Here is a 23,821-nt window from a genome sequence, read left to right as displayed (position 1 = left end):
GGTGGATCCGACACCGAGCACTTTTGCCAATCTGCAAGAGCGGCTTCTTTGGTTCTCGCGGCTCTCTCCTAGTATTTCGTGGACTTTAAGTCAGCCCGGTCTGCTAAAAAGTCCTGTTCATCGAGCTGGCCTGATAAAAAAAATGACCCAACGGGTTATGCTTGGGCGGAAGGCTAGACCCGCAAGGCACGGCATAATTTATTGGCCTGACCACATCGGGCTGTGTTGGCCCGCTGCCGTGTCGGGCCGGGCCAGGCCAGCCCGTTACCCATATATAGCCGCAGTCACTCCTGTAGTTATTCCTCTTCCTCTTCCGCCTCGCTCTCACTCCTGCTCTTCCTGGCCGTGCGGTTCCTTCTCCCTGATCCTTCTTTGGCTTCGCGGTTCATGGCGATGTGGAGGGCCGCCGCTAGGCAGCTGGTCGACCGGGCGCTCGGTTCAAGCGCCGCACACGTAAGCCAATCCTCCCTACTCTACCTTTCTCGCGTGCTCGTTGATTCATCGTGGCTATTACGCCGAGTTTATCAAAACGCGGCAACTTTCCGCTCGCGATTCTCAGCTGCGGGTGCGGGACGGGCGAATTTTTCACTCCTTTCAGTGTTGCCTGTGCTTCTTTTCAGGATTCTCTGTTCCTCTCATTTATCACTTTTTTGCTTTCCCTCCCTTGTGTATGGTTTTTTTCCTCCTGGGTGAAATTTAATAGAGTTTAGTTGACACCAGATGTATTGCTTGTGCCTTAATTTCAGATGCTGGAGCAGTCCGATCTATTTATGACACGGAACTTTGCAAATGTATTCTCATTGATTGAATACTTCCTTTGTTCTGCAGACGTCTGCAGGCAGCAAGAAAATCGTTGGGGTGTTCTACAAGGCCGGGGAGTATGCCGACAAGAACCCCAACTTCGTCGGCTGCGTCGAGGGAGCACTCGGCATCCGCGGCTGGCTCGAGTCGCAGGGCCATCAGTACATTGTCACCGATGACAAGGAGGGCCCCAACTGTGGTCAGTATAGCCCCACCACGTCGGCTAGCTCTAAGCATTTTGTTTCATATTTTAAAATAGAAGAGCAAGAAAAGCTATCTCTTGCACACATTTCAAGATTACATGAGGAATTTACTCAAACTTACAACAGTTTAATTTTGACTAAACCCGTAAGATCTTTTTTTTTTGGGTACGGAGGGAGTATTTCTGAACTCAAATAGAACTTTTTACTGGTAACTCAGTGGATGAAGGTAGCAGCATCCCCAGTCCATACTGGGTAGCTTGACAGTATCATAACGTTGCAGACGTCAACTGCTTTTGTTTCTGGTAATTTAGAATGGGGATTTTTTTTCCTGATCCATGGAGACGGATAAATGGTGTTCTTAATTTGGTAGGGCCATTCTATGACCAAGTGTCTGGTTTAGCCCAACTGTTCGGAAACTGCAGTGGCATTGACTGTCATGTTGTCTTATTGCTGTACTATTACTTAAGATTCTTATGGATGCTGATTGTGTACCTATGCTTACTAAAATGAAATATATTGATGTACAACTTAGTATTTACACCCTTCATCCTGAAAAAAATGCAATTCTAACTACAGTGCTAACTTCAACCATCTTCAGTTTGACTATTTTTTTTATAGAAAAAAAATAGTACTGGCAGTATGAAACAAGTATCATCATATCTATCATGGAGTATATTTTTATAATATATTCATTTGAATTCATAACTATTAATATTATTTTTTATAAACTTGTTCAAATTTAAAATAGTTTTACTTAGAACAGATCTAAAATTCAATTGTTTTTGGGACCCCCAGTTCTGAGTCTCTGGTCCTTTGGTCTCGAAAAAAGTCTCTGATTCTTTATGAGGGACGCAGGCCAGTGGTCTGGTGGTGTTGGCAGGCTATTTGTAGTTCTAGACTCTTGTAAGGGGAACAGACCAGTCGGCAGGCTGTGTAACCTGGGCTTGAGACCAACTGGCCCATCACCTTTTTGTAGCCCATGGCAGAACTCCGATACAATTTTCATGAGACTCTGGTTCTGTACTTGTTTCGACTAAATGATTTCTGCAATTGTTTCCAGAACTGGAGAAGCACATTGAAGACATGCATGTCCTGATTACCACCCCTTTCCACCCAGCTTATGTCACTGCAGAGAGGATAAAGAAGGCAAAGAATCTTGAGCTTCTTCTCACTGCTGGAATCGGCTCTGATCATATTGATCTTCCAGCAGCGGCTGCTGCAGGCTTAACTGTGGCTGAGGTCACTGGAAGTAACACCGTCTCTGTTGCAGAAGATGAGCTCTTGCGCATTCTGATTCTGCTCAGGAACTTCTTGCCTGGGTACCAACAGGTAGTTCAAGGTGAATGGAACGTAGCAGGCATTGCCCACAGAGCTTATGATCTTGAAGGAAAAACTGTTGGGACTGTTGGGGCTGGTCGTATAGGCAGGCTCTTGCTTCAGCGTCTTAAGCCCTTTAACTGCAACCTGCTTTACCATGACAGACTTCAGATTGACCCAGAGCTTGAGAAAGAAATTGGGGCCAAATTTGAGGAGGACCTGGATGCTATGCTTCCGAAGTGTGATGTGATTGTGATCAACACACCTCTTACGGAGAAAACAAGGTTTGTAACTTGTCATTTCCAAAATATTTTAACATATGCATTTTCTGAGTTTTTGCTGAATTATGGCAAACACCTCATACCCCTTGGGTTGGGTGGCTTTGATTATATAGTCAATAATGACTTGAGTTACAAGTAAGCAATATACAATTAACCCTCTAGGTATACATATATCTAACACTCCCCCATAGTTGAAGCGTGAGATTCACGGACGCACAGACTAGACCTAAAATCACTGAACAACTGTACAGGAAGACACTTAGTCATGATGTCAGCGAACTGATGAGACGACGGTACATGGAAAACCTGTATTTCGCCAAGAGCCACCTTCTCTCGGACGAAGTGAATGTCGATCTCAATATGTTTGGTCCGGCGATGATGAGCAGGGTTAGCTGTCATATATACAGCGCTAACGTTGTCACAGGAGACAACTGTAGCCGACTGTAGAGGCAGATGCAGCTCCTAAAGAAGTTGGCGCAGCCAACAACACTCGGCGACTGCATGAGCAACCGCCCGGTACTCCGCTTCGGCACTAGATTGGGAGACAGTGGTCTGCCGTTTGGAAGACCAGATCATCAGCGTGTCACCGAGGAAGACACGGTAGCCTAACGTGGAGCGCCGGGAGTCAGGACAACCAGCCTAGTCCGCATCAGAGTACGCCGTGAGAAAGCGATCAGGACCAGTGCCAATATACAAACCTTGCGTAAGGGTGCCCTTGACATAGCGAAGAATGCGCTTGACGAGAGCAAGATGCGGCTCCCACGGATCATGCATGAACAGACAGACCTGCTGAACTGCATATGCCAAGTCTGGACGTGTGAGTGTCAAATACTGCAGCGCACCAGCAAGGCTGAGGTAGAAAGCAGGGTCGTCGACGGGAGGACCACCAGCAGCGGATAGTTTGGACTTAGAGTCCACAGGCATCGTGGTGGGATGGCACTCTGACATGCCAGCACGCTGGAGAAGCTCAACAGCATACTGCCGCTGGGAGAGGAACAGACCATCGGCCGTGCGCGTGATGGAGATGCCGAGGAAGTGGTGAAGCGCGCCGAGATCCGTCATCACAAATTCTGAGCTAAGACGCTCAGTGATGCGACGAGGAGTGCCGGAGAAGAGGCCGTCAGGACAATGTCGTCGACGTAGAGCAACAGGTAGGCGACACTGTCTCTATCTTTATAAATAAAGAGAGACACATCAGAGGCCGAGGGCTGGAACCCGAGCTGTCGAAGATACGTGGCAAACCGCTGGTGCCACGCCCGAGGTGCCTGTTTCAGACCATAAAGAGACCTCTGCAGCAAACAAACATGGTCAGGAGCAGAAGGGTCGACGAAGCCTGGAGGCTGCTGACAGTAGACGGTCTCTTGAAGATGACCATGAAGAAAGGCGTTCTTCACGTCGAGCTGGTGGATCGGCCAAGAGCGCGATGTAGCAATGCTGAGAACAACGTGGATGGTGGCCGGTTTAACAACTGGATTGAAGGTCTCATCATAGTCGACGCCGTACTATTGAGAGAAACCCTGGACAACCTAGCGAGCCTTGTGTCGAGCAAGCGAACCATCAGCATTATACTTGTGCTTGAAAATCCACTTGCCAGTGACGATGTTGGCACGAGGTGGACGAGGAACCAGCCTTCAGGTGTTGTTATCAACAAGAGCCTGAAATTCCTCCGCCATAGCAGCACGCCACTACGGATTAGCTAGTGCACTGCGATAGTTAGCTGGTAGTGGCGAGGCGACGGTGGTAGACAGGAACGCGCTGCTGTAGTCAACGAGACGAATAGCGCCGGATTGCAGCCTTGTAGTAGCACGAGCAGCAGGTGGGATTGCTGCGGCCGGGCCTCCTGGCAGCGGGGTACCTGGCTGTGCACCAGGGGCAGCGAGGTCACCTGCTGGCACACCAGGAGCGGGTGAGGCACCAGTAGCGGGGGCTGTGGTTCCCGCGGTCGGAGTAGGTGCTGAGGTCGGCGGCTTGGGAAGACGGATGAAGACCTTGCCGAACCGCCCCGACGGGACCTGTGACGTCGGTGGGATGGCTGGAACAATACGGCCGCAGGAGATGACGGCGGGGTCATCAAGAGGCGGCGAGCCGAACAGGGGCATGGAGCCACGCCCACCAGGCTGAGGCGGCGAGCCGGACAGGGGCACAAAACCACTCCCGCCAGGTGGAGTCAGCAAGCCGGACGGGGGTACAGAACCACGCCCGCCAGGTTGAGTCGGCGAGCCGAACGGGGGTACAGAACCACGCCCACCAGGCTGGGGTGTGACACCTTGAAGGAGTGGCGCAAGATTGTCACTGTCATCGACAAGGAAGTTGAGCGACGCCGGAGAGGAGAGCCCTGCAATGTTAGCTGAAAAAGGAAAAGTGGTCTAATCGAACACAACATGGTGAGATATGATGACGCGACGAGAGGACAGATCAAGGCAGCGATAGCCTTTGTGAGATGTCGGGTAGCCGAGGAACAGACACGCAGAGGAACGTGGTGCGAGCTTATGGGGAATGTTGGCAGAAAGGTTAGGATAGCAGAGGAACCTGAAAACACGAAGATTGGACAGATCAGGCGGCTGTCCATAAAGGCGAGAAAAAGGAATCTCGTGAGAAATAGCAGAGCTCGGGCGGCGATTTAAGAGGTAAGTGGCGGTGGCGAGGGCTTCAGCCCAATAGGCTGAAGGCATGGAGGAGTGGAGAAGAAGAGTGCGGACTATGTCATTGAGAGTGCGCAAAACACGTTCAGCCTTGCCATTTTGGGCCGAAGTATAGGGGCAGGAAAGACGAAGGAGGATCCCATTGGATGTGAGAAAGGTTGCTGTGGCGTTCACAAATTCAGTCCCGTTATCTGCTTGGAAGCACTTAACGGGCAGCGAGAACTGGGTGCGAGCAAAGGCACAAAACTGAACTAGATGCTGATGAACATCAGACTTGCGCTTAAGGGTAAACGTCCAGCAGTAATGAGTGTAATCATCTAATATAACCAGGTAATAAGAATTGCCGGAAACACTAGAAATAGGAGATGTCCAAACATCACAGTGCAGTAGTTCAAATGGAGCCAAGGTACATGAAGAGGAACTACTAAAAGACGAACATGTTTGCCAAGCTGACAGGCATGGCAGATGCTAGTGAGGTATTTGTTAGAGGGGACTAAACGCTGGAGGCGAGTGAAAACTGCTGGACTAGGATGACCCAGACGACCGTGCCACAGGAGGGCAACATCGGATGAGGCGGCATAAGCTTGATGGGAGGCGACAGGGAAGGTGTAGAGGTCGCCGGAGCAGCGAAGCATCACCCGACTGGTCCGAGGATCCTTAACAGAAAAACCAAGAGCGTCAAATTTGACAGAACAGTTGTTGTCACGAGTGAACTGACGTACGGAAAGGAGATTGCGAATAATGGATGGAACAATAAGAACATTATTTAGTGCAAAGTTGGAGGAAGGCGTGGAGAGAAGGCAGTTGCCCTGCCCATTGAGAGAGAGAGAGGTTCCATCACCGACAATGACGGACGGGGAGGAAGGAGGGGAGCGGAAAGTAAGGATACCGTCGTAGGAGTGCATGTGGGCAGTGGCGCTGGTGTCCATGACCCAAGGTGCACCGTCCTGGTTCATAGACATCTGGTTGAGGGCAGCAACCAGGGCAGTAGGATCCCACTGCTGCTGCTGCGGTGGGAGCGCCGACATGGAGTATTGCAGGGGCGCGAAGGCAGTGTGCGCCTGGGATGCTTGCCTGAGCACACCGGGACCACCAGGAGGGCGCCAGGCAGGGCGCTGCCCAGTCTAGAAAGCAGCTGGACTGAAGCAGAACCATGGACCAGCGGGTTGGGCAGCCTGTTGTCGGTGACCGCCGGCTTGTTGCTGCTGCTGACTGTTGCCACGGCGACCACCACGGTGGTGGTTGTTGTTGCGACCACCACCAGAGCCGCCCCCTCCAGAACCTGAGTTCCCCGCATGCTGCTGAGGAGGGGCGGCGGGAGAACCAGAGTTGGAGGAGCGGCAGGATGCGTTGGTGCAGGTAGATGACGACGGAGGGCCTGCAAGGAGAGCAGCACCAGTCTGCACCTTGGACTCGTTGGCAAGGCGAAGCTCCTTGAGGACGAGCATGTTGTGAGCAGCAGCAAAGGACGGCAGCACGTCCTTGTTGACAATGTCGTCGGCAGTGCTGGAGTAGTGCGGGTTGAGACCACGCAGAAGGTTCAGCACGAGCTGGGAGGCGAGGATGGTGTGGCCAACATCACGGAGGGAATCAGCAGTCTGCTTCATGCGTTGACAGAACTGGTCGATGGAAAGGTCGCCCTGTGTCATTGAATGGAACTGTTCCGCAAGGAAGACAGCACGCGGCGCCTTGTTGGCCTGGAACAGATCCGCGATCGCGACCCATAGGTCACGAGCCGTCTGCTCGGGAGCCATGGCGAGGTCGGGGACGTCGTCAGCGACGGATCTGTAGATCCATCCACGAACATCGCAGTCTGCAGCAACCCACGATGCATCGGTGGGAGCAGGCGCCAGAGAGCCGTCGACGTGGCTGCCGAGGTAGAACTTGCCGCAGAGGGAGGTGAAGAAGGCAGCCCACTTGTTGTAGTTGGGGTGAGCCAACTCCAACGTGATGGGAACATGGTGCTTCACGTTGACGGCGGCGTAGGGGGGGCGCGATGATGGGGGTGCCTTCACCAGATCCGAGAGAGGTGGAGGGGTTGGCACCCTGGGTGCCAGAGGTTGCAGCAGAGGTTGTAGAAGAGGTAGACATGGTGGGAGGTGGGGCGGCGGCCTGAGAGAGACGGCGGCGGCTGGTGGAGCAGCGGCGCCCTAGGGCACGGCGGCTGTGGAGGCGGCCAGGGGGTTAGGGCAGCGGAAGGGTAGGGATCGGGAGGGTATAAACCCTAGTAGCTTGATACCATGCAGAATTATGACAAACACCTCATACCCCTTGGGTTGGGTGGCTTTGATTATATAGTCAATAATGACTTGAGTTACAAGTAAGCAATATACAATTAACCCCATAGATATACATATATCTAACAGTTTTGTTGGCTCTTCTGTTCAGAGGCATGTTTAACAAAGAGAGGATTGCAAAGATGAAGAAAGGTGTAATTATTGTGAATAATGCTCGAGGAGCAATCATGGATACTCAAGCAGTCGCAGATGCATGTTCTAGCGGCCACATTGCTGGTACTTACTGCATTAATATGTTTTCTTTGCTTCTTTACACAACAGTATTTCTACACAAGTTAGCCTGATTCTACTGAAGTTGTCCATGAAGTAATATTGTTTGTGCTTCAAAAGAATGAAATCATGGCAATCACAAAATACCGCAGCTACACAAGTTAGTGCTGAATTGTTTGTCCATGATTGTACTGAAGTTAGCCATGATTGCATTTTGTGGCTTCTGATAGGCAGCGGGGTTCTGCCTCTAGCTGATCATAGATTGTAGGCGTGTGTGATCGGAGGTCGGGGCTTGAAGAGGGCGGAGCGGCGGCGAGGAGCCGTGGCTGCATGAGAGGAAGAGAGCTAGGGCTAATTCTCCCGACTTCCTTTAGGAAGCCGGAAACAATAGATTGTTTCTGCTTAATCAAATCACCAAGTCTTTACAAGTATTTATACTCCTCTCTAATAATAATAGGGATAAATAATAACTAAATAAGATAAATAGGGACTCTTATCCCCCTGGCCGCCAGCTCCCCCTTGCCACCAATGGGCTTGCGCCTGGCATATGGGATGCCGGTCATAACATCTCTCCCCGCCTGCAAAAACAGCTCGTCGTCGAGCTGGAAGTAGGGGTAGAGGGTGCAAAACTCGTCGAGAGACTCCCATGTTGCATCTTCTTCAGAAAGTCCGCGCTATTGAACAAGGACGTGCCAAACGCCCCGGCGCTGCTGAACCTTAAGAGCCTTGGTAGGGACTGACAATAGCCGACCATCCATAGTAGGCTGGAGAACGCCTGGCGCTGCTAGGAGTTCACCTTTGTGGCGCTTGAGCAAGCCCACGTGGAAGACGTCGTGCAAACGAGCACCCTCTGGTATGTTAGTCGCTGGATCCTTGCTCTAGGTGTGAGCAGGATCCTTACTCTCATTGAGAGGATAGCACACTGAGTTGGGGCAATTTTCTGGGTTTATTTCTCACACAATGCTATACCAACCTGAGGGGTTGGGGATACATATTTATAGGGCTGCTAACCAGCCAGCATATGCCAAGATGCTAGTCTAAGATGCTAGTCTAAGATGCTGTCCTACAGATGCTAACTGCTGTCCTAAAAGCAGTCAAGGATGCTGTCCTACACAAGGACCATGTGCTGCCTACTGCAGCCCACAACCACCAGCCAACAGAGGCTTATCCATCATTCTCCCCCTAAGTCTTGTGTGGCTCCTTGTGGGGTATCTGAGCCATCCCGATCCTGGCGCGAAGTTCCTGGAACTTGACTCGTCCAAGGGACTTGGTCAGAAAGTCGGCGAGCTGGTCTTGGGTGTTGATGTAGTTGGCCCGAACGCTCCCTTCCTCCAGGCAGCTCCTGATGAAGTGGTACCTCACCCGGATGTGCTTGCTGCGCTCATGGAAGACTGGATTCTTCGCCAAGGCCAAGGCGGACTTGCTGTCCACCCTGAGCTCCACTGCCTCTGCGTCTCTGCCAAGGAGATCACCAAGCAGCCGAGCCAGCCACAGAGCCTGAGTAGAAGCGGTAGTGGCTGCGATGTATTCTGCCTCGCAGCTGGACAGAGCCACCACCTGCTGCTTGACCGACTGCCAGCTGATCGGACACTTGCCGAGGAAGAAGAGCGTCCCGCTGGTGCTCTTGCTCGTGTCGATGTCGCCGGCGTGGTCGCTGTCACTGTACCCGATGAAATGTGCTGCACCGGGGCACCTCGGGTAGTGCAAACCGTAGTCGGAGGTGCCCGCAACGTAGCGGAGGATCCTCTTCACGGCCTGCTGGTGCTCCGTCGTCGGTCGCTGCATGAACCGGCTGACGTAGCCGACGGCGAACGCCAAGTCCGGTCGCGTGTGGACAAGGTAGCGAAGGCTGCCCACAATGCGCCGGTACTGCGTCGCGTCCACCTCTTCCTCCGTACTCTCCCGACTCAGCCTCAGCCTCTCCTCCATAGGAGTGTGGGCTGGGTTGCAGCCGGTGAGACCGCCCAGCTCCACAATGCGCTTGGCGTAGGCTGTCTGGCGGAGAGAGGTACCGGAGCTGTCCTGGTGGACCTCGATCCCCAGGTAGAAAGAGAGAGGGCCCAAGTCGCTCATCTGGAAGGTCGCCCTCATCTTCTCCTTGAACGCCTCGATCTCCACCTCCTCGGTGCCGGTGATCACAAGATCATCGACGTAGACACCCACCAGCAGGGCCTTTCGTCCCCTGCCCCGCCGGTAGATGGCCGCCTCGTGCGGGCTTTGCTCGAAGCCCATCCCCTTCATTGTGGAATCCAGTTTGGCATTCCACGCCCTCGGTGCCTGCCGCAAGCCATAGAGGGCCTTGCGCAGACGAAGCACCTTGCCTTCCTTGCCGGGAATCACAAATCCCGGCGGCTGGTGCACGTAGACCTCCTCCTTCAAGTCGCCGTTAAGGAACGCCGACTTGACATCCATGTGATGGACACGCCAGCCCTCCTGGGCAGCTAGCGCAAGGAGAAGTCGCACGGACTCCATCCGTGCTACGGGGGCGAAGGCGTCGTCGAAGTCGACCCCCTCCTGCTGCACGAAACCTCGTGCCACCAAGCGAGCCTTGTGCTTGACGATGGCACCGGCTTCATCCCTCTTCAGCTTGAACACCCACTTAAGGGTGATCGCGCGGTGACCACGAGGGAGATCAGCGAGCTCCCAAGTGCGGTTCTGCTCGACCGCGTCCATCTCCTGCTGCATCGCGGCACGCCATGCCGCGTCTCCCTCTGCCTCAGCGAAGGAGCGAGGCTCACCGTCCTCGTGTGCCAGGTGCAGCTCTGCCTCGAAGTCGTGTACCGCTAACCCAGGGACACGTTGGTTACCGAGGATGTTGTCCATGGTGCGGTAGCGTAGAGGCTCATCGTCGTGGTAGGCGTCGACGCGATCCTCGTCGCCGGACAGTGGAGTGGCGAACTCCACCGAACGCTGACGGACCAAAGCTGCTGGTGCCGACCTTGGAGTTGCCGGTGCCGGTGCAGGAGAGTGGGGAGCCGGTGCAGGAGTGCGTGGTGTAGCCGGTGGTGTTGGACTCGCTGGTGGTGAAGGCGGTGGTGGGCTCGCCGAAGCTGATGGCGAGCTGGGTGCCGAGGAGGGCGAGCTCGGTGAGGACGAGCTGCTAGCTCCCCCGGCTCCCTCCAAGTGGACGTAGTCGACGACGAAGTCCCTGAGGGTCGAAGCCGAGCCGTCGTCCACCGCCTTGTCCCAAGTCCAGCCTCGCCCTTCATCGAACACGACGTCCCGAGAGATGCGGACGCGCTGTGTCACAGGGTCGAGGATGCGGTAGGCCTTGGCGCCCTCCGCGTAGCCGATGAACACTCCTGGAGTGCTCCGGTCGTCAAGCTTGCCGACGTGAGTGAGCTCCTTGGCGAACGCCAGACAACCGAAGATGCGGAGGTGACTCACCACCGGCTTGCGCCCGTGCCAAGCCTCGTACGGCGTCATGCCGTCAAGCGCCTTGGTGGGCGAGCGGTTGAGGAGATGGACAGCGGTCATCACCGCCTCTCCCCAGTAGATCGCCGGCATCCCTCTCTGCTTGAGGAGGGCGCGGGCGGTGGCGACCACCGTCTGGTTGCGGCGCTCGACGACGCCGTTCTGCTGCGGGGTGTACGGCGCGATGAAGTGGCGCTGGATCCCCTCGTCGGCGCAGTGCGCCGCGAACTCAGCCGCCGTGAACTCGCCGCCGTTGTCTGTGCGCAGCACCCGAAGCTTGCGGCCGCACTCCTCCGCAGCAGCTTGGTGGTGCTTGATGGCGTCCGCGGCTGCCCCCTTGGTGTCGAGGAGGACAGCCCACATGTAGCGGGACGCGTCGTCGACGAGGAGGAGGAAGTAGCGTCGTCCTCCAGGTGTAGCTGGTGTCACGGGGCCGCAAAGGTCGCCGTGCACGAGCTCCAGCTTCTCCTTGGCGCGGAAGCTTGCTTGGCGGGGAAAGGGCAGCCGTCGCTGCTTGGTGAGGACGCAGGTGTCGCAGAACTGCTCCACGTGGTCGACACACGGCATGCCCTGCACCATCTCCTTGTTGCCGAGCTGCTTTAGGGCCTCGAAGTTGAGGTGCCCAAAGCGCTCGTGCCACCGCCAGGCTTCATCGTCTCGCCGAGCTGCAAGGCAAAAAGGTTGCGCCACCTGTACGTGAAGGACGTAGAGGCGGTTGCTCCCCCTGTTCACCTTGGCGAGAAGTCGGTGACGAGGATCCCAAATGCGAAGCACGCCGTCCTTGATCTCCACGCGCGAGCCATTCTCATCCAGCTGTCCCAAGCTGATGATGGAGTTCCTCAGCGCGGGGATGTAGTAGACGCCGGTGAGCAGCCGATGCTCACCATTCTTGGCGACGAAGATTACGGAGCCGGCGCCCTTGATCTCTACGGCGGAGGCGTCCCCGAACTTGACGGAGCCTCGAACGTTGGAGTCGAGCTCGGAGAAGAACTCCCGCCGGCCTGTCATGTGGTGGGTGGCGCCGGTGTCGAGGCACCACCCATCGATCTTGTTGCTGCCGCCGGACCCGCTGCTGAGGAGGGCGTGTGCCTTGGCCTCGTCGAGGTGGAGAAGAGCCGCTGCAGCCGGTGCTGCTGGAGATGGCTCGGCGCTAGCATGTGCCATGAACAGAGCTGTCGGCTCCTCCTCCTCCGCCTGCGCGACGTGGGCCTGGGCGCGTCGTGGCTGCCTGCAGTCCTTAGCCCAATGGCCAGCAAGACCACAGTTCCTGCAGCAGTCATCTTGTGCCGGCTTGGGTTTTTCGGCGGCGGCGCCTTGGACACCTCCGCGGGCGCCTCCGTTGGCACGCCCTTGCGCCCCGGCCTGGGCGCCTTTGCGTGACTTGCCGCGCTTGCCACGCTTGCGGCTGGCTGCTGCAGAAGAAGGCTCCCCCTTCTTCTTGTCACCTTGCCCGGCAGCCCACTGCTCCCGGGTGAGAAGGAGCTTGGGCCCCGAGGAGGGTTGTGGCTCGTCAATGTCGACGACCTTGAGGCGACCTATCGCCTCCTCGATCGACATCGTGGAGAGGTCTAGCAGGGACTCGATTGAGCGAGCCATCTGCTTGTACTTCTCGGGGACGCAGCGGAAGAGCTTCTCGACAGCTCTCTCCTCGTTGTAGGTGTTGTCACCAAACTGCACCACTTTCCGCAGCAAAGTGTTGAGACGGAGAGCAAAATCATCAACGTCCTCACCTGGCTTGAAGGCCAAGTCCTCCCACTCCTTGCGGAGTTGCTGCAGTGTGGACTTGCGGGCGCGATCACTGCCGATGCGTGCTGCAGCAATGGCGTCCCAAGCATCCTTGGCAGTCCGCTTGCTGGTAAGCGAGAACTGCATCTCGGTCGGGACTGCAGCGATGAGGGCATTCAGTGCCCGTCGATCCTGGTCGTAGTCGACGTCGCCGTACCGGACTGCCTCCCACATGTGCAGCACCTGAAGTCTCACCTTCATCACCGCAGCCCACTCAACATAGTTGGTCTTGGTGAGGGTAGGCCACCCACCACCAGGGCCAACGTCCCTGGCAACAGCCTGGTACCCGTGGTAGCCACGGTACCGATCCGGGGAGAGAGAGCCACGCGGCCTGCGAAGGCCGTGCTCTCCCTCGACCCGTCCACCGCCGTTGCCATGTGCGCCTCCTCCAAGAGCGTCGCCGGCTCCACCACGGTACCGGTCCGGGGAGAGAGAGCCACGTGGCCTGCGAAGGCCATGCTCTTCCTCGACCCGTCCACTGCCGTTGCCGTGCGCGCCTCCTCCAGGAACGCCGCCAGCGCCTCCACGCCTGTCTGGACTGCGGCCACGCTCGTGGGCGTGCACAGCTGCCCACTGCGCCGCTCGCCGGCGTGCTGCATCTCTCTCCAGCAGCTCCAGGTCTGGGTCAGCACTGTCATCAGCAGCGATGGAGCTGCTGTGACTGCTGCGCAGGTCCTCAACCTCCGCTGCCGCTGCACGCGCTGCATCTGCAGCTGCTGCTGCCTCCACCTCCGCTCTGGCTGCTGCCAGCTCCGCTTGGGCCAGCCTCGACGCCCTCGCTGCTGCTGCAGCGGTCGCTGCCGCTGCTCGCCTGCGCTCCTCTGCTGCAGCGAGGTCGGCCTCCTGCCGACGCCGCGCGCTCGAGGTGCCCGAGTGCTGAGACTGCCCTTCTGCGGCCATGGCGCGCTGCTGCGCGGAGAGCAGAGGCAGCCGGAACAGCTGCTGCTGCCAGCCGGGGCTGCTGCGAGGCAGGGAGCTCGACTGGAGAAGGGATTGAGCAGGAAATGCTTAGGCTACAGGATACTACGGCTCTGATACCACTTGTTAGTCGCTGGATCCTTGCTCTAGGTGTGAGCAGGATCCTTACTCTCATTGAGAGGATAGCACACTGAGTTGGGGCAATTTTCTGGGTTTATTTCTCACACAATGCTATACCAACCTGAGGGGTTGGGGATACATATTTATAGGGCTGCTAACCAGCCAGCATATGCCAAGATACTAGTCTAAGATGCTAGTCTAAGATGCTGTCCTACAGATGCTAACTGCTGTCCTAAAAGCAGTCAAGGATGCTGTCCTACACAAGGACCATGTGCTGCCTACTGCAGCCCACAACCACCAGCCAACAGAGACTTATCCATCATGGTAGCCGAAGACGATACGCCACCTGGCCAATGCGTTCCAGAACCTGGAACGGCCCAACATAGCGAGGGCCGAGCTTGCCCTTGGCGCGCGGCTCGAGGGACTGTGCTGTCCGGTGCAGCAACCACAGCGAGACCCAATCGCCCACCTGAAATTCCACATCGCGGTGCTCTGCATCATAATATTTTTTGGACAATTGCTGGGCCTGCAAAAGACGTTGGTGAACTTCCGCCAAAACCTCATCACGGGAACAGAGAATAACATCAGTAGCTTCAGTACGCGCCGTCCCGGGCCTCTGTCCCGGGCGTGTAACGAAGCATCGGCAGGGGAGGACGACCGTAGACCACCTCAAAAGGAGTAGCACGCAGGGCGGTGTGGAAGGAAGTATTATAGCAATACTCTGCCCACGAGAGCCAGTCCACCCATGCACGCGGGCGGTCGCCCGTCACACAGCGCAAGTACATGGTGATCACCAATTGACCACCTCGGACTACCCATCTGTCTGAGGGTCAAAAGCTGTGCTCATGCGGAGAGTAACACCGGCCATCTTGAATAGGTCCTGCCACACATGCCAGGTAAAGACAGGGTCCCGGTCACTCATAATAGAGAGCGGAAACCCATGAAGGCGAACAATGCCTTCGAAGAAAGCCTGGACGACGGTCGTGGCAGTGTAGGGTTGGCCGAGCGCGATGAAGTGAGCGTACTTGGAGAAGCGATCGACCACAGTGAGGATGATGGACTTGCCGCCGACCTTGGGCAGCCCCTCGATGAAATCCATTGAGATGTCGGCCCACACTTGGGACGGCACCTCGAGAGGCTGCAACAGCCTCGCCGGCTACGTCTCCACCTTGTTCCGCTGGCAGGTGGTGCAAGAGCGCACCCAATCTTGGACCAACGCCCAATCATGTGGGATGTAGAAATCAGCACAGAGGCGGTGAAGAGTCTTCTACACATGCTCATGGCCCGCCAAATGCGCCAGCAGGAGGACTTTATGGCACAAGTCCCCATGATCCGGCACAAAAATACGGGAGCCGTGGAGAAAAAGGCCGTCGTCGAAGCGCCACGGCGACAATAGGTCACCGGCCCGAAGGTGCTGAAGGAGCTGCTGGCCATCAGGAGCGGCCATTGTTGCCCGCCGGATGTCATCAAGGAGAGCGAACGTTGGCCCAGACAAGGCATGGATGGCCATAGCCGCCCCCTCGAAGGTGACCACACCCTCCTCCGCGTCCTGGCGAGAGAGGGCATCCACCACAGAGTTCAGACGCCCCGTACAATACTCCACAGCGAAGTCAAAGCCGAAGAGCTTGCTGATCCACTAATGCTGAGGAATAGTGGACAAGCGCTGGTCAAGCAAAAATTTGAGACTGTAGTGGTCAGCACAAACCAGGAAGTGGTGCCCCCACAAGTATGGACGCCAATGATGAACTGCCTGGACAAACCGATGAGCTCGCGCTTGTATGCCGCCAGCTTCAAGTGAGGGGCAGCAAAGGGGCGGCTGAAGTAGGCGAGGGGACCCGCGCCCTGGTGAATGACAGCGCCGAATCCCGCGCCTGAAGCATCACAGTCCACCACGAACACCGTGGTAAAGTTCGGCATCTGGAGTACAGGCTCCGTGGTCAGGGCCTTCTTCAGCGCCTCGAATGTTGTTGTGGCGTCGTCATCCCATATGAACGCGTCTCGCCACAAGAGACGTGTAAGAGGTGCTGCGATGAGGCCGAAATCTCGGATGAACTTCCTGTAGTAACCGGCGAGGCCCAGAAACCCGCGGAGGCCGCGAGCGGAGCGTGGGGTAGGCCACGCGGCCACTGCAGCAACCTTGTCGACATCCATGGCGACGCCACGTGAAGAGATGACATGGCCTAGGTAGGCCACCGATGTCGCATCGAACGAGCACTTGGAGCGCTTCAAGTGAAGGTGATGTGCTCGGAGCGTGTTGAGGACGATGTTGACATGCTGCAAGTGCGCTGCCCACGATGAGCTGTAAATAAGAATGTCGTCGAAAAACTCCAGCACGAACCGGCGAAGGTAGGGTCGAAGCACATCATTCATCAAGACTTGGAAGGTTGCCGGAGCATTGGACAGCACAAATGGCATCACCAGAAACTCATAATGGCCATGGTGCGTGTGGAAGGCAGTCTTGTCGATGTTGTCGGGGTGCATCCGCACCTGGTGATAGCCCGAACGCAAATCGAGCTTGGAGAAGAATCAAGCACCATGCAGCTCGTCCAGCAGCTTGTCCACCACGGTATCGGGAACTTGTCCTTGGAGGTCTTGGCGTTGAGGGAACGGTAGTCGATGCAGAAACGCCAAGACTTGTCCCCCTTCCGCGCCAACAGAACGGGCGTGGAGAACGGAGAGGTACTCAGCCGAATGATGCCTTGGGCGAGCATGGCTGCACACTGTCTCTCCAGCTCGTCCTTCTGTAACTGGGGGTAGTGGTACGGTCGCACCACGACTGGGGCGGTACCGGGCAGCAGGTGGATGCGGTTGTCGTACGGGCGTGCCAGAGGGAGCCCCGTGGGCTCGTCGAAGATGGCACCATGCTGCTGTAGGAGCACGTCCAGCAGCGGCTGCTGGGCGTCAGCCGAGAGGGCAGCGAGCTGCTGCTGGGGAGCAGCCACGCTGGGGCTGCGCACGCCCTGCCAAAGGACGCGGCAGTCCTCGCGCGAGAAGGAGAGCGTCATGGCCTCGAAGTCCCATAGGATGGGGCCCAAGGTCCGTAGGTAGTCGACGCCGAGGATGAAGTCAAAACAGCCCAAATCCAGGCCGACGCACGTGATCGAGACGGACTCGTTGCCGATGGAGACAGGAACGTTGTGAGCAATGCCCTCACATGGTAGCCGATCGCCGTTGGCTACTGTGACATTGAACGACTCGCCTCCGGCTCCTGCGAAGTGAGTCCCAGGCGGCGCATCGTCGCACCCTGGAGGAAGTTGTGCGTCGAGCCCGTGTCGAGCAGCGCCAACAGGCGCTCCCCTTTCACCGTCACGGGAAGCAACATTGTGTTCGCTGTGCGAATACCTACAAGGGCATGAAGGGAGGCCACGAGGGCCGTATCGGTCGCAGTTTCCTAAGCAGCGTGTCCTCGAGGTGGGTGACCCCGTCGGCGGCCTCAGCGGCCACCAACGCATCGTCGATGTAGTCATCTGACTCGAGGTAGAAGAGGTGCGGGCACACATGACCGTGAACGTAGGGTTCGTCGTAGTTGTAGCACAACCCTTGACGGCGGTGTTCTAGCTGCTCCGCCGGAGAAAGACGGCGGAACTGCTATGCTGGCGGAACAGCGTTACCCGCTGCAGCCTGACCTGGCACGCCCACTGGTGCAGGAGGCCCGGCTGGAGGACGGGGAGATGGAGGCACGCCTGCCCGCGGTGGAGGGCGCACACCGCGCGCAGCGGGAACTGCCGCCATGGCTGCGGCGCGCCGCTCGAACGCCCTGGCGAGGTCCTTGGCCGTTTGGAGATCCTGGGGGTCGCGGAGCTCGACGTCGACCCGGATGTGCTCCGGTAAGCCGCCCACGTAGAGCTCCGCCTTCTGTGGAGCCGACAGGTTGCGGGCGTGGCACTGCAGCGCCTTAAAGCGGTCGGAGTACTCATGCACGGTGGAGGTGAACGGCAGGCGGGCTAACTCGGCCAAGCGAGTGCCGCGGACCGGCGGACCGAACTGGAGGTGACACAACTCCCTGAAGCGATCCCATGGAGGCATCCACTCATCCTGCTCGAGGGCGTGTGCGATCGAAAGCCAGAGTGCGCTGGCCCCTGAAAAATTGCTCTCAGTGATTGAGCCAATTCAGAGGGTCCTCGGAGCCGTCGTACATCGAGAACTCTAGCTTGTGGAACTTCGGCGAATGGAAACCCTGGCCGGTCCCCTGGTAGTCGCCCTCCAGATCGGCGTAGAGGGCTGGTGAGGGAGCAGAGTAGGCTGGAAGAAGACCGCCGCCATGAACAGGTGGGCCATCAACCCCACCATAGAGTGTGCCCGCTGCGAATGGCCCGCCATGGGCCATGCCAATGGTCGGGGTCGGCGCTAGTGGAACATGGGGGCGCGGCGCAGCTGTGGTGAAGATGGGCGCCGAAGATCCCAATGCCCAGGCAGGTATCTGAGACGGCGACGGCGGAAAACGAAGCAGGGGGAGGGGCTCCTGTGTGGATGGCATAGGGGCGGAGGAGCCCGACGGCGCCGCATCGATGGGCGTCCCGTAGGGGTAGGAGAACATCTGGGCGGCCGCAGATGAGGGCAACAGTGGTAGTGGCGGGGGTGGCTGCGTGGACTGCAGCGATGGTATTGGAAGCTGACCGGTGAGGAGACCCTTCAGCGTGTCCTGGACCTCCTGCATGGCGTGCCTGAGATCCAAGAGCACCGCTGTTGTCTGCTCTGGAGACAAAACAGGAGCTGCCGCAGAGGCCGTTCCCAGCGGCAGCGACGGCTGGACCACCGTGGCTGAGGTCATCGAAGGCGCGGCGGTGGCGGCTGGCGCGGCGGATGTCGGCGGCGGGGGAGAGGCCGAGGACGCCATGAAGTCTGATACCAGTTTGATAGGCAGCGGGGTTCTGCCTCTAGCTGATCGCAGATTGTAGGCGTGTGTGATCGGAGGTCGGGGCTTGAAGAGGGCGGAGCGGCGGCGAGGAGCCGTGGCTGCACGAGAGGAAGAGAGCTAGGGCTAATTCTCCCGACTTCCTTTAGGAAGCCGGAAACAATAGATTGTTTCTGCTTAATCAAATCACCAAGTCTTTACAAGTATTTATACTCCTCTCTAATAATAATAGGAATAAATAATAACTAAATAAGATATATAGGGACTCTTATCCCCCTGGCCGCTTGCTCCCCCTAGCCACCAATGGGCTTGTGCCTGGCATATGGGATGCCGGTCATAACAGCTTGAGTATCAAAACTTCAAATGAGCCATGATTGCATTCTACACAAGTAATATTGTTTGTCCATGATTGTGCTGAAGTTAGCCATGATTGCATTTTTGTGGCTTCAGTATCAAAACTTCAAATGAGGCATTTTGCTTTCCTGAAAAGACACCCTGACTACATTTTAGCTGAAGAATAGGGAAATAATGCAATCTATATTCCTACATTGACCACTACTTTCTGTAACATGGAGCATCTCATTCCCATTTCTTAGGATACGGTGGTGATGTGTGGTTCCCCCAGCCAGCACCAAAGGATCACCCCTGGCGCTACATGCCTAACCATGCCATGACCCCTCACATCTCTGGGACTACAATTGATGCGCAGGTCAGGTTCTGAATTTTCTTACCTGAGTTTGAATTCTATCTAATTCTAATACCTCATAGGAAACTAGGTCTCTGTTAGCTTAGTTAGGAGCACCGTGCAATGTATCATCAGGCTCTAACATGATCATGTCCTACCATAAACTATGACTTTATATATTGTTCAATTAGCCACTGGGACATCGTTGCTCTTGCGTTTCTGTGACATCAAGAAACAATGGAGATGGCAGCAAAAGTTTGGTCATCATTAGTGCTGAATTCCTTGTTAGAATGGCAATCACCTTATGGCTTTACTGGAGTAAAATTGTACTGAGAACTGGAATAATTAGCTAACAGTGTGTCTGTGTACCTTGAGTCCTTGCCGACATGTATAGTGCAGCGTGCACATGTACCATGGGGCCAGACTGCATGCACACTGATATATGTTCTGTCAGTGCAGTTTGCACGATATTTGCTATTCATTCTCATAGATGCTGTTGACTGTTGCGGTTATACAAACAATTCATGCAGCTGCGGTATGCGGAGGGTGCGAGGGACATGCTGGATAGGTATTTCAAGGGAGAGGACTTCCCGGTGCACAACTATATCGTCAAGGAAGGCCAGCTTGCCAGCCAGTACCAGTGACCGTGCGAGATGTCGCTGCAATATGGCTTTTCTCGGGAGAAGCTGCGAGGAAGAAACTGCTGTTGCGTCACTGTATGAGAGTAGCTCTGAGAAACCTGTCAGCGGCCACCTGCAATAAGAATACCTTGCTTATCTCACCGAGGAGCTGAGAAACCTGTCAGCGGCCACCTGCAATAAGAATGCCTTGCTTGTCTCACCGAGGTGATGAATAAGAGTCATTTTTTTCCCTTCTCTGTCAACGAACTGATAGTGTTTTGGTTGTCACATGATAGTGTTTTGGTTCAACCTGTGATAACGCAAATGGTAACGAACTGCATGCGCTATGTCATTTGCTGCTATTCCCTTGGTTTTAGCAGATTTTTGTTCCGGAAAGCATATTTCCAGCCAGCTGGGTAGGACATGAATTAACTCGTTTATTTCTTGAGCATAGGAGCTGTCATTAGTTCATATAAACTAGAGATAATTTCAGTTAAATAAAATAAAATAAGACAGGTACATTATAGTTTCAGTGTACTGATTTAGAGCATCTTCAGAAACTAAAAGAGTTAAGAGGGTCTCTTTGATCTATTAGCACTAAAAATTATATAGATAGTAGATAATACTTAATCCATCCCAAAATTATAAGACGTTTGATTTTTTTGACATCAAGTTTCACTACTTGTTTTATTAAAAAATTTGTGCAAAATATCACTTCATTGTCACGACTTTGTTTATTAATAAAAGTTTTTCAAGAATGATTTAAATTTGACTATGTTTGCATAAATTTTTTGAATAAGACAAGCGGTCAAACTTAAAGTCAAAAAAGTCAAACGTCTTATAATTTGAGATGGAGGGAGTAGTTATTATTTTTTTAGCTACTTAGTTTTTAGTAGGAGGTCATTCGGATGCACCTACTAATAGATGGTTGGATAGTGAGTCAAATGTGTATATAAACTTTAAGCATCTATTAGCAACTCTAAATCAGCTAATGAAACTTATGGTTCGGTTTGTTTGGATGCACTAGTACTAATTTTAGCCGCTAATTTTAGTGTTAATGGATCAAAACAGGAAAGTGGTAAAAAAAGTAGGGAGCTAATTTGTAATGTTTAGTTCCTAAAAGAAATAAAAAAGGTCCATAACACGAGTTTGCTCACTCTTCACTTTCAACACCTTTGTCACGGCGCCATCGATTGGTGACCATTGCTGCTCCCTAGCCAGCCTGCCCCTACTCACCCTTAGCTTTGTTTTTGTGCGAGAAAAATGAACTTCTAAAATTTGAGCAAGTTCAGTAGGACCTTTTTGGTTTTTAGAAAAATAAAACACTAAAAGTCCTATTTGAAAACTAATTCTAATTTGAGTTAAAAAACAATTTAGAAATATGTTTTCTCTAAAAAATAGTAAAGAAAACAATTCCTAAAATAATCTCAAATTAATAAATTAAATTTTGGTTTATAAATATGCTGAAAAAAATTGGTTTAAACCCTTTTGAATAAAAAAAAACCTTTTTTTTCTTTTTCCCCCTCCCTCTCTTTAGGCCCACGCTAGCTTGAAGCCTAGCCCTGGCCTACCTCCGCTTTAGACCGCGAGCGCCCCTCCACTTGAGCCTTGGCCCAGCTGTGCCATGGCCCAGCAGCAGCCGCGCCAGCCCACCCCACGCCCTTGCGACCGCCAGGTGGGCTCTGCCTGTCAGCAACAGCGGCCCTTCACTACTACAAAATGAGGCATTGGTCGATGCCTAAAATGGTCAAAAACGATGCCCAAAATGGCCAAAAACCTCGGCCTTTTTGCGGCTCGGGGTTAAAGACCCCTTTAGCACCGGCCAGCGCCACGGGCCGAGGCAAAGCCTTTACCACCGGTTTGTAACACTTTAGCACCGGTGCTAAAGGGTCAACCTTTAGCACCGGTTTTTGTCCTGAACCGGTGCTAAAGGTCCGGTTTATAGGCCGGATCCCTCCTCCTCTCTGCCCATTTGAAACCGAGAGCACCATTCAACATTGTTGTTCTTGGAGCTTCTTCTTACTTGTTCTTCATTTGTTCTTCATCTCCGACGCCCATCGTTGATCTTCTTCGACTCCGTTATCGTTCTTCGTGTTTGGAGGTGACTAACTTTTGTCTTTCTTGTCTTTTTCATGTTGTTTTTGGCTTGTGATGTTCCCATTATTTTTAGCTCAAATCCACTTTGTTATTTTGAATCATTCACATGAATTAGTATCCATATATATATATATCATATTTCATGGTTGACCTAGTATTAATGTAGTTTGCAAGAATGAATTATAGTATCTTTTTATGATCTTAGAAAGTAGGATTTCAAATTAATTGGTTTGTTAATATCACTTGATTTATTTTTATTACTACATAATGTCCATTGTATAATTTGGAAGATTTGTTGAAGTAACTAGACAAATAAAGGATATTATTAGGTTCTTCTTTAATCATACATGTTTACTAGTAAATGTGGAATTTATAATTGTTTAAAAATTGAGTATGGATAGTAGATGGCAACCGTGATCGGGTCTTCGGTCTCTCAATGGGTTCAAAAGCGATACTGGCCGGAACTCCCTCTCATTACTTGTGGCAAGTGTAGGCAGAATATTGTGATGGAGTACAAAGTGTCGAAAGAGGGAGTAAACAAGGGTCGTATATTCTACAAGTGTCCGGATCGTAATGTGAGTTATTTCCAGACATTTGCTTATATATGTGCATATTTTTTTAAATGATATTAATTAAACTTTTGATTCTCTATTTTAATTTTAGTGGGACGGTACCGGCGATGTACAGGTTGGTACTAGGAGGAAGAATACATTGAACACATTAAGAAATCTTTTGCACAAGTGGTTGAGGCTAAAGGTGGTGAGGCAGTGAGCCGACGAAAGGAGTTCAATGATGTTGATCAAGCGAATGATCTATCTATTATAGTTGGGATCGGACGCGAACTAATTATGTTGCTTAAGTGCATTTTAGTTTTGGTTTTTTTAGTGCTAGTTGCGATTGTATTTGTTGTAGCCAAGCTTTCCTGAATTAATCAACTATGTATCTTAGACATATTGTGCAATAAGATGAGAAACTATATGTGTGCATGGTTTTCATAATATATATATTATATTTAATGCAGATGGTAACACGTAATTGGATGTATAATACCGATCGGCGCTCCGAAGAGTTCATTAATGGCGTGCACTATTTCTTAAGTGTGGCCTAGACAAATAAGAGGGATGGTTTCATGTGCTATCCATGTGTCATGTGCAAGAATTTGACGGAATATTCTAACTCAAGAACTCTTCATTCGCACTTATTAAAGTCTGGTTTCTTACCAAACTATATTTGTTGGACAAACATGGAGAAAGCGGGATTATAATGGATGGAGGTGAAGAAGAAGAAGAAGAATTGGACCATGCCAATATTATTGCTCAGTACGGTGGCTTCAATGATGTTGCAATGGGGAGAGATAATGAAGAAGAGGTAGCGGCAGAAGATGATCGGGGCGATGATGCTTTTGGTGATGCCATCCGTGATGCACAAAGAGAATGTGAAAGTGATAAAGAGAAAGCCAAGTTCGAGCGCATGCTAGAGGACCACAGGAAATCGCTATATCCCACCGCTGAAGAGGGGCAACAAAAGCTGGGTACCACACTGGAATTGCTGCAATGGAAGGCAAAGAATGGTACAT

The 23,821-nt window shown here is 53.5% G+C and overlaps 1 protein-coding gene across 1 annotated transcript; it reads left to right on the top strand.

The window, feature by feature from the left end:
- LOC8072945 (formate dehydrogenase 1, mitochondrial) lies at positions 290–20,538 on the top strand. Its single transcript, XM_002438363.2, has 6 exons — positions 290–453; positions 829–1,000; positions 2,065–2,605; positions 7,633–7,757; positions 19,440–19,552; positions 20,059–20,538. The coding sequence occupies exons 1-6, from the start codon at positions 388–390 to the stop codon at positions 20,170–20,172; spliced, it is 1,131 nt and encodes a 376-aa protein (XP_002438408.1). The 5' UTR covers positions 290–387; the 3' UTR covers positions 20,173–20,538.

This window comes from Sorghum bicolor, chromosome 10 (genome assembly GCF_000003195.3).
Source record: "Sorghum bicolor cultivar BTx623 chromosome 10, Sorghum_bicolor_NCBIv3, whole genome shotgun sequence".
In the NCBI taxonomy this organism is placed as follows: Eukaryota; Viridiplantae; Streptophyta; class Magnoliopsida; order Poales; family Poaceae; genus Sorghum; species Sorghum bicolor.
This window is presented reverse-complemented; position numbering and strand designations above follow the sequence as displayed.

What these genes read in the sequence shown, in the direction of transcription:
- LOC8072945 (XM_002438363.2), top strand. Translation starts at nt 388, where the DNA reads ATGGCGATGTGGAGGGCCGCCGCTAGGCAGCTGGTCGACCGGGCGCTC. An exon ending in CCTCTTACGGAGAAAACAAG is followed by an intron (nt 2,606 to 7,632) that starts GTTTGTAACTTG and finishes TCTTCTGTTCAG; the next exon opens with AGGCATGTTTAACAAAGAGA. An exon ending in GGACTACAATTGATGCGCAG is followed by an intron (nt 19,553 to 20,058) that starts GTCAGGTTCTGA and finishes CAATTCATGCAG; the next exon opens with CTGCGGTATGCGGAGGGTGC.